At 44.8% G+C, this 10,616-nt stretch overlaps 1 protein-coding gene across 4 annotated transcripts in view; it reads right to left on the reverse strand.

The window, feature by feature from the left end:
* The window catches only part of LOC308080463 (uncharacterized protein), a 9,686-nt gene extending 163 nt beyond the window's left edge, over positions 1-9,523 (reverse strand). The window contains exons 1-7 of one of the 4 annotated variants that reach the window (XM_080422361.1): positions 9,461-9,523; positions 8,878-8,946; positions 5,701-5,789; positions 5,027-5,176; positions 4,383-4,917; positions 3,883-4,160; positions 1-3,344 (exon numbers count right to left, since the gene is read on the reverse strand). The exon at positions 1-3,344 is cut by the window's left edge and continues 163 nt beyond it. In XM_080422361.1, the coding sequence (XP_080278487.1) occupies positions 445-3,344; positions 3,883-4,160; positions 4,383-4,876 (3,672 nt within the window). In that variant the 5' untranslated portion in view covers positions 4,877-4,917; positions 5,027-5,176; positions 5,701-5,789; positions 8,878-8,946; positions 9,461-9,523 and the 3' untranslated portion in view covers positions 1-444. Of the gene's footprint in view, positions 3,345-3,882; positions 4,161-4,382; positions 4,918-5,026; positions 5,501-5,700; positions 5,790-8,877; positions 8,947-9,460 lie in introns of all 4 variants that reach the window. The other 3 variants (XM_080422360.1, XM_080422362.1, XM_080422363.1) reach the window with 3 other exon arrangements.
* Positions 9,524-10,616: the final 1,093 nt, after the last annotated feature.

Consider the following 10,616-nt stretch of genomic DNA (forward strand, 5'->3'; position numbering starts at 1 on the left):
CTCCCCGTTTCTCCAGCTCTTTAGTAAACAGAAAATGACATTTCAGGTCGGGATACCACTTTTATCCAAACATGAACGAGAACTCATACAGGATACAGGATAAACAAGGGGAATTGGAAGTGATGACGCAAAGAAATGATGGCACAATTGAAACTGAAACACTATAAAATTGAAGCTGACAAATAGTACTTCCTCCTGATTGGATGAAATTGGCAACCCACATGAAGTTTTATATTCTGTTTATAAAAGACTTAGAGACCTGCTACTGAGCAAACATTATATAGCAATGATTACCATCTATATAAATATGTATATCATTTCGTACACTCTGCTGTTCAAAATATAACTAAAATAGTCTGTTACCCTACCTTTAATAAACTGCTCAAAATAATTAAGGGATCAAAGTGTTCCCTTTATTTTTTTGAGCAGTGTAGATGAATTTACTTAAACATGTCCTAAAGATGAAGAACACAACTTGTCTACAGCTGAGGTGAAGTGTTCGTAGCTGTCAAACGTTCTATTATCCAAACCACTTGATGTGGACATCATTTGAACAGCGCAGAAGGGCTTTTTCTTGTACCTTTGATGTCCCTGGGCTAGTTGGCCACAGAGCGTACAGAGAGGGAGATTTTTGACCCGCGACTGTTTCCGCGGATTATTCCTACGCTTATAATTAGTCGATTTGGCCCAGGACGAGTCCCAGTTAACAGTCTGAGTAACGGGCATTGTAGGCGGAGTTGGAGGGGTTGATGTAGGCGGACCAGCGGTGCCAGGGCTGGCAGGATTTGTGGGCCGTGTGGAGGGCCCACCAATCGCAGGGGCTGCTGTAGCTGCATAGCGGGAGTGGGGCACTGGCCTGCTGACGGTAGAGGTGGCAGAGTTATTTCTCGCTGGCAGTGGCAGTTTTGCCTGGCGTGCAGGCATTATGGGCAATGTAACGTGGCCAGGGGTTGCCTGACTGTCAGGCATTGCGGGCTGTGTTAAGGGGCCATTAGTCCCAGGGGTTGCTGTAGTTGCAGAGATGGAGGGCACAAGTCTCGTTACGGTAGAGGTGGCAGGGCTTTTTCTCACTGACAGTGGCTGTAACACAGGTGGGAGTGATGGTTGAGGCCAGGCGAGAAGCATGCTTGTCTTTTTCCCCCCCTCCTTTGTCCTGGCCGTGCTGGCTGGCACTGAAGAATTCAACATGTCCACAATAGAGGTGAAGTGTTCGTAGCTGTTGAACGTTCTGTTGTCCAAACCACTCGATGGGGACATCATTTGAACAGGGCAGAAAGCCTTTTTCTTGTACCTTCGATGTCCCTGAGCTAGTTGGCCACAGAGTGTACAGAGAGGGAGATTTTTGATCCGCGACTGTTTCCACTGATTATTCCTACGCTTATAATTAGTCGATTTCGCCCAGGACGAGTCCCAGTTAACAGTTTGAGTAACGGACATTGTGGGCGGAGTTGGAGGGGTTGATGTAGGCGGATGAGCGGTGCCAGGGCTGGCAGGATAGCGGGAGTGGGGCACTGGCCTGGTGACGGTAGAGGTGGCAGAGTCTCCGACCGCAGGCGTTGCCTGACTGGCAGGCATTGCGGTCAATGTGGAAGGGCCACCAATCGCAGAGGTTGCCTGACCAGCAGACATTATGGGCTGTCCCGGCTGTGTTAAGGGGCCACTAGTCTCAGGGGTTGCTGTAGTTGCAGAGATGGAGGGCACAGGTCTCGTTATGGTAGAGGTGGCAGGGCCTTTTCTCACTGACAGTGGCTGTAACACAGGTGGGAGTGATGGTTGAGACCAGGCGAGAAGCATGCATGTCTTTTTTCCCCCCTCCTTTGTCCCGGCCGTGCTGGCTGGCACTGAAGAATTCAACGTGTCCACAACAGAGGTGAAGTGTTCGTAGCTGTCGAACGTTCTGTTGTCCAAACCACTTGATGTGGACATCATTTGAACAGCGCAGAAAGGCTTTTTCTTGTACCTTCGATGACCCTGGGCTAGTTGGCCACAGAGCGTACAGAGAGGGAGATTTTTGACCCGCGACTGTTTCCGCGGATTATTCCTACGCTTATAATTAGTCGATTTGGCCCAGGACGAGTCCCAGTTAACAGTCTGAGTAACAGGAATTGTAGGCGGAGTTGGAGGGGTTGATGTAGGCGGACCAGCGGTGCCAGGGCTGGCAGGATTTGTGGGCCGTGTGGAGGGCCCACCAATCGCAGGGGCTGCTGTAGCAGCATGACGGGAGTGGGGCACTGGCCTGGTGACGGTAGAGGTGGCAGAGTTGTTTCTCGCTGGCAGTGGCAGTTTTGCCATGCTGGCTGGCACTGAAGAATTCAACTCGTCCACAACAGAGGTGAAGTGTTCATAGCTATCGAATGTTCTGTCGGTCAAACCTCTAGTTGTGGACATCATTCTTACAGGGCAGAAATACCTTTTCTTGTACTTTTTATGGCCCATATGGCCCATATGGCCACAGAGAAAACAGAGAGGGAGATTTCTCACACCCACTATCTTACGCCGTCGCCTATAATAAGCGGATTTCGACCAGGAAAAATGACTGCCGGTACCAGTCTGAGTAGCGGGAATTGTGGGCCGTGTGGAGGAGACAGTAATCCTAGTGGTTGTCTGATGACGGGAGTGGGGCACTGGCCTGGTGACGGTAGAGGTGGCAAAGTTATTTCTCCTTGGCAGTGGCAGTTTTGCCATGCTGGCTGGCACTGAAGAATTCAACTCGTCCACAACAGAGGTGAAGTGTTCATAGCTATCGAATGTTCTGTCGGTCAAACCTCGAGTTGTGGACATCATTCCTACAGGGCAGAAATACTTTTTCTTGTACTTTTTATGGCCCATATGGCCCATATGGCCACAGAGAAAACAGAGAGGGAGATTTCTCACACCCACTATCTTACGCCATCGCCTATAATAAGCAGATTTCGACCAGGAAAAATGACTGCCGGTTCCAGTCTGAGTAGCGGGAATTGTGGGCCGTGTGGAGGAGACAGTAATCCTAGTGGTTGTCTGACTCTGACTGGCAGGCAATATGGAGCATTTGGAAGGACCAGTATTTCCAAGGTTTGCCTGAATGGCAGGCATTGTGGTCCTCGTGGAGGGGCCAGCATTCCCAGGGGTTGCTGTAGATACAGAGAGGGGAGACACAGGTGTGGTGATGGTAGAGGTGGCAGAGGTGTTTCTTACTGGTAGAAGTAAGTAAATGTGAGGTTGTAACACAAGTGGGAGTGATGGTTGAGGCCAGGAGAGAAGCATGGATACGTGGGTCCTTCCCTCCTTTGTCCCTGCTGTGCTGGATGTGGGGACATCCTCTATCAGAGGGTGGACTGGTGGTGGGAGGACTGCTGGAGGAAGGCCTGCAGATCAGATGGAGTGATATAAAGTGATATATTTTTAATTATCAATATAGATATATAATAACCGTGATATGTTCAAGGATAATGCACAAACACCCGAGTGAATTTCCATTTTTCTGCACACCATTTCCATTTGCACAAAATATGTACTTAACACATTGCCTGCCAAGGACGCAGATCTGAGTTCTATTTACTTTTTTCCACAAGGGGCGCTCTAACACAGCTTAGGAATGATCCCTCGTCACTCAGAGAAGCCGTAGACGGATGTGACGTCATTCCAAAAAAAACGGACTTCCGTCCGGCCCAACTATACCACCCCTTTTCAACGCCCCCAAAATGGCCGATCACGGTTGGAATGTTATCGTTCCAGTGGATACACGAATCCCTCCCCCAACCCACGGATAGTTTTTTTTGTACACAACGTGGCTTCCACGACGTTTCAAAGATCGTCTACTTAAGGTAATTAAACTGGCATGGGGATAAAAAAACGATGTTTAATATCTTGCAGGGTAATGTGTTAAGAAAGTATGAAACTTACTGAGGTCCGAGTCTTCAGCCTTCAAGACCTCAGGTTCCTGTTTAAGGTGGTCTTCAGGTTCCTGTTTGAGGTGGTCTTCAGGTTCCTGTTTGAGGAGGTCTTTCGGTTCCTGTTTGATGTGGTCTTCAGGTTCCTTTTTGAGGTGGTCTTCAGGTTCATGTTTGAGGTCGTCTTCAGGTTCCTGTTTAATAATATAAACAATGCTGGCTGGTGCTGGAGAACTCATCTTCACCTGCAAGCTGGACTCCACAGACTGGTCTGGAATGATGCCTTCATCACTACAATGAACATTAGTTAGTAAGTAATAGAAAGGGTAATACAAATTGAAACTATGAAAAATATGTACGTGAATATGCACATAAAATATTGACAACTGACCAACAACATGCAAATACATTATTTACAGACACATGTACATAAATAAATAAATAAATGTCATAAATTGAATAATTGCACTATGATCAATGCAACGGTACCAGATCTATTGAAAAAATATTTACCACTTGTCAACAACAGAAGTGAAGTGTTCGTAGCTGTCGTACACTCTGCCGTTCAGACCTCTTGATGTTGACATCATTTTTACAAGGCAAAAGGCCTTGTTTTTGTACCTCCTATGCCCCTGGGTAGGTTGCTCACAGTGTGTACAGACAGGGAGATTTTTGACCCGCCCCTGCACTTTACGCTTACGCTTATAACATGTAGATTTAGCCCAGGATGGGACCGATGTAGGTGGTTCAGGAATGCCAGGGGTTGCTATAGACGCAGAGAGGGAGTGCACAACAGAGGGGCCAGCATTCCCAGGGGTCGCTGTGGACGAAAACACAGAGAGGGAGGACACAGTTCTGGAGCTGGTAGAGGTGGCAGGGGTGGTTCTCACTGGCTGTGGCTGTAACACAGGTGGGAGTGATGGTTGAGGACAGGAGAGAAGCATGGATACGTGGGTCTTTCCCTCCTCGTTTGTCCCTGCTGTGCTGGATGTGGGAACAGCCTCCATCAGAGGGTGGACTGGTGGTGTCAGGACTTCTGGAGGAAGGTCTGCAGATGACATGGAGTAATATCTTTTTTAATTATGGTTAGCCTATCATGATATCATATCATATCATTCTTATATCTATACCATGATGCTCATATACAGGAAACATACTGTTGTCCAGGTGGCCTTCGGGTTCCTGTCCATTGTGGTCTTCAGATTGCTGTTTAAGGAGGTCTTCAGCTTTCTGATGAATAGAAACGGTGCTAGCTGGTGCTGGAGTCGGAGAACTCTTCACCTGCAGGCTGGACTCCACAAACTGGTCTGGAATGAGTATTCACTAGTATAAGGACGTTGATTTGACTGTGACAGTACACCCTTCAATACATTATTCCATACATTTAAAAAATAAAATAAATTAATTATATTGTCATCAAATCTAGTGGGATGCCACTAGTCAGTGGAACCCAACAGTAAAGAAACAGTACATACAGTACAACTGTACTGTACATACCTATCCTGTACAACTTCACTACAGGGTTCATCATTACATAAAGCAGTTTCTTTTCCTTCTCTCGCTGCTCCTCTGATGAGGTTGAATATTTGGAGGCCATTTCTCACATATCTTAGAACTCTCCCTGTAGTGGTCTGTGGAAATCACCAGTAGAGGAATATTTTAGTGATAATTCAGCAACCTTATACATACCATGTTGTAGAAGATTACTGAAGAGCTTTAACAATGCAGAGGTAGTTGTGTGTTCAAATAAAATGACATGTTAGTCAAATCAAACTATTGCAGAAATGTTGTGATCTTAGATCACTGTTGTGGGGTCTAAATATAAGGATACCTCTGCATTATCCTCCTGGATTAAGAGTCTCCAAATTGCTGAGTGCCTTTATTCACAGTTCAAATTTCAGGTTGCGTCATCCTCCTCTCCTGACAACAGAGCGAGAGAGAGAGAGAGAGAGTGAGATAGCGGAGGGTGAGTGATAAAATATTTTAAATTACTGCTATTATGTACTCACAGCTATGTGTATATTTTTAATTTTTAATAATATAATAATAGCGCGGACGTCATGTATTGACATGTATTCTAACACATGTTCTAGTACCAACTTGAACATTATTCGTCTGGCAGAGTCAACATTGCACTGCTCGTATAAGCAGTGCTGGGTAACAGCTCAGCTACTAGTTTAACTACATTTGCAGCTTCATAACTTTCACAATAATGTAGCTTTTATGTATCAGCTATTTTTGTTAAATGTGCAGCTGGGTAGTTATTTCAGTGTCACATGAACATAATATAACACAACAAATGGTTTTGAGTACAGTTTAGTTTATCATCACTTTAAAGACAGGATTATCCATCTCCATCCATTTGTAGATTTTACAGTCATACGTTTAACTAAATAACAATGACAAAACATGTCCATAATCATAACTGTTATAACATGTCCTCCACTTAGATAGCATATTGTTGTTAAACTTTATTACAAATCAACGTAAACAAATTCAAATTGATTTTTTCTTTTGTTAGAATCGACTAAATCTATTAGTCTGACTCACCACTTCAGCCCATGGTTTTATACTTTGACGTACAATCATGTTGCATGAAAATAGCCAATCTACAAGCTCACAACGTGTGGCATTGTGACACATATTGCATATCTCTTATTTTAGAAATATAATTAGATTAGTATGATTACATGTTGCAACCTAGCCTTGGATCACAAGACGGTCATCTGTCATGACCGTCATGGATGATCTTCAAAATAGTGTTTGCACTTCCTCCGTTTTTGGTCCCTACACCTACATAACAGTTCATATTTCAAATATAAAATGCTTACCTCATGGCCACGGATGTTACAATTATGTCCGGCCCTTCAGAAGCACCTGTACATTCCGTATTGTTCAATAAATAGCATTTTAATCCGATCGGTGGCCATTTTCTCATAGTTATAATGTATCAGAGTGCAATACACCTCCCAACCAATAGGGTTGCATAGTTGAAAGCATGTTAAGAAAATATGGAGAAAATGGCCACTGATCAGATTAAAATACTTTTTTTGAACAATACGGGATATGCGGGTACATCTGAGGGCCCATACATAATTGTAACATCCGTGGCCATGGGGTAAGCACATTATATTTGAAATCTGAACGTTTATGTAGGTGTACGGACCAAAAATGGAGAAAGTGCAAAAAACATTTTGAGAATCATCCATGACTGAGGGTCACGAATCAGTGCAATAGTTGGGTAGCATGGGTCCAACAAATTGGAACCGAACCGAAACGGATCCGAGGATATTTGAACCGAACCGAACGGACCCTAGAAATAAATCAAATTTACTGGACCCTACCCGGCCGAAACGGCACCGAGAATGATTGGATCCGGTCCGAAACGGAGCCGATTAAAATTGGACCCGATCCTAAATGGACCCGGGGGAAATGGAGCCGATCCGGCCGGGTCTTTAGACCCGAACCGTGTCCGATGCTATATGATGCTTATTTTCTCCATAACATCGAGACTGGTCGTCTCAGCGAGTCAGCGCCTCTCCGAGGCGAGCTACAGCGGAGGGTTGCGTCATGCAGAAGTTGAACAGCTACGTTTTCACAGACTTTCATATCCCCCCAGCTCAACCTATAAATTAACATAGGAATGAGCCTAGATGCATATCAATTGTCCGTTGTGTGACCTGTCCTGTTGTAGGTGTTAAAATGAAATGAATAAAGTGGGCATGAGTGAACTGCTGCGCAACGAATACCAAAACTATGAAAACACCCGCTCGGTGCTCGCCCCAAAACACAGTCGCCCCGGGGAAAATCCGGCGGTATTCGCCTGGTATTCCTAAACTATCAGTAAACTATGCCTAAACCTAACCTTATTCCTAATCTTAACCTCAGTAAAACTATGCCTAATCCTAAACCTATTTCTACCCTTATCCTCAGTAAAACAAATACAAGAATACAAGAACCGCTGGTCCGCCTGAAAAATGGGGGCGAGGGCGTTTTGGGGCGAGCTGTGCCAGAGCCTTTCCCTGCGCGACACCGTCGCCCAACTTACCACTTTATCCATTGCAGACAGACAGTCACTATGCTTGCATAATATCCACGACCCGGGTCCTTTTATCGACAATTGGGTCCGGCTTGGTTCAGATTCTATCAGTGTCACCTCGGAAAATCCAGGTTCTGTTTATCAACACCGAGCGAACACCCTACTCAGCGCTGATTAGGAGGAGAGCTGTGTTGTGGCGTATCAAAAATAGCAGACATACAAGCTCACAAAGCGGCGCGTTGCGACGTGCTGTGAGCTTGTAGCTCTGATATTTTCAACGCGCGACACCATCGTACAACGAATAGACTATTCTATAACTGCAGCGCGCAGCAGAGCAGGCTGTCGGAATTAAACCACAAAGTCAGATCATGATAAAAAACTTTAAATGATTATGATTTTAATGGTTGTAGCCAACTACTTTATCCAAATAATAATATTAATAATAGGCTTAAATGATAAAATAGCCTAATAACAGCATTTTCCCAACCGGCCACGGTTGCCGGTGGTGTTTATAATTACCGGCCAATAAAACATTTTACCGGTCAATGGCCGGTAAATACTGGCTAACGGAATCCCTGAGATATATATATATATATATATATATATATATATATATAGTTTTTTTTTTAAAGCTCGGGTCCTCACGGGTCTAACCATTACAAATGGATCCGACCAAGCCCCGTGGGAATTGGAACCGACCCGACCCTGCCCGACGGACAAGTCAATATTTTTGGACCCGAAAATGTTCGGTTCTCGGTTCAGGTCTCGGGTATTCGGTTCCGGGTGGACCCATGCTACCCTCTTTGCACTATACTCATGTGACCAGAAGTGCAGTGGTGTGATTTTTGACTACTTGATTTACCTTGTTGTTTTTTGTTGTTTTTTGTTGTTTTTTGTTCAAAATATGAATATAAAATATCTCTGACCCTAAAAACTAAAGAGAGAGAGGGGGGAGTGGGGGGTGATCACCTTTTTAAGGGAGCAACCACAGTATCTGCAGGGGTCTTCAACGTTTTCAGGCCAAGGACCCCCTTAGCTCTGTGAGAGAGAGAGAGAGAGAGAGAGAGAGAGAGAGAGAGAGAGAGAGAGAGAGAGAGAGAGAGAGAGAGATGAAGCAGGGACCCCCCCCCCCCTATATTAAAACTGTGTTTCAGATTAAACTTTTTCCCCGGACCCCCTGTTGAAGACCCCGGCTGCATTAGTTAGAAAGTAGCTAAATCTACTTATTCATGTAGCTCGGTTACATATTATGAACATTTAACTCGTAGCTTAGTTTGCTACATTTTAATGTAGCTTGCCCAACACAGAGAGTATAGTCTGTATTAAATCTTGCTGCGAGTAGCGGGGACCATAGGTCCGGGGAACATAGGTATGACCCCCGAGTGGCGTTAGCAGCTATGCTAGCACACTGTGCTAGTTAGTTGTCTTATTGTGTTGTTAGTCATGCATGCTTATCATAGATTTAAAAAGTAAGATCCTTATCCACGGCGTGCATTGTGTGACGCAGTAAAACACACACATTCTACCCTGAAAACAACAATAGGAATTGTACCTGAAATAACAACAAAGTTCAACAATGAAATCAGGACAGCTGACGCTCCTGGATTCCTGTTCCGGGTGTACTGTGTTGCCAGATCTCGCAAGAGTAACAATTAACCAGGGTTCTTCTTCTTCATGTAATTTCCGGCAGACTGGATGCCTTACGGCACATCCCAGAGGTTGGGAGTATAACTCATTTAACATGATCTTCTCATTGCCCACCCAAAACAAATATTTCTCAGCCACAGTTGACTGAGTTTGCGCAAAACCCTCTCAGAGTATTGTCCAGCCAGCTCTTCAGCACTTATATCTTCCACATCTAAGAACCTCTACGTCCACCACCATCTTAATCCTTTCTGATTTGTGTGGTATTTGTATTTGAACTGCACAGTTCACAACCATACCAAAGAAAAAAGCCAAAAATCTATTTTTGTCCATACTATCTCCTTCTCCCACTGTATTCCGGTGTTGCCAGATTTCGTGAGAGAAACAAGCAACCAGGTCTTCTTCTGTGGAGGTTCTTCTCAAAGTGTTGTCCAGGACCATTGGTCGTTAGGAACCAAACTTACCCTTACTGTAACTCCGAGAGTGTATAGGCCTACAATTGGAAAGTGGTGGGAAAAGTATTCAAATGTTTTACCTAAGTAAACATACCAATACTGCAATGTAGAACTACTCTGTTATAAGTAAAAGTCTGAAAATCTAAATGTACTTGAGTAAAAGTACTATTGGAATCAAAATGTACTTAAAGTACCAAAAGTAGAATACTCATGTCATGCAGAATGTCCCATTTCACAAGTTTTCAAATGTATAAATGGTATTACTTGTAGTACATTACTGAGGTGTATTACACTTGATTGATTCGGCTACTCCTCAGTCTGGGGCCCATGACGCCCATTACAAAGTCTAAACCAGTTGTGCTATAAACACGCCCCCTTCTGTGGCCAACGCGGAAGTGCCTCTGCCTACAACGCGAACAGCCTTTTTGCATGTAGTTGGGGCTTTTTTCGCCGATAAAGTATAGTTTTGGACCATGACGGAGGCGCGCCGACTCAGCAGACCTTGAGGCCGAGGACTCGCGCCCGAGCGCCTCCAGGCGCGAGTGCCCGCGACGACCGGCCGATGGTCTGCTAGTCGACTAAGCGCCGTCGGAGTTATGTACCGATAGG

Source organism: Gymnoscopelus braueri, assembly GCF_963280865.1.
Source record: "Gymnoscopelus braueri genome assembly, chromosome: 24".
NCBI lineage: Eukaryota > Metazoa > Chordata > Actinopteri > Myctophiformes > Myctophidae > Gymnoscopelus > Gymnoscopelus braueri.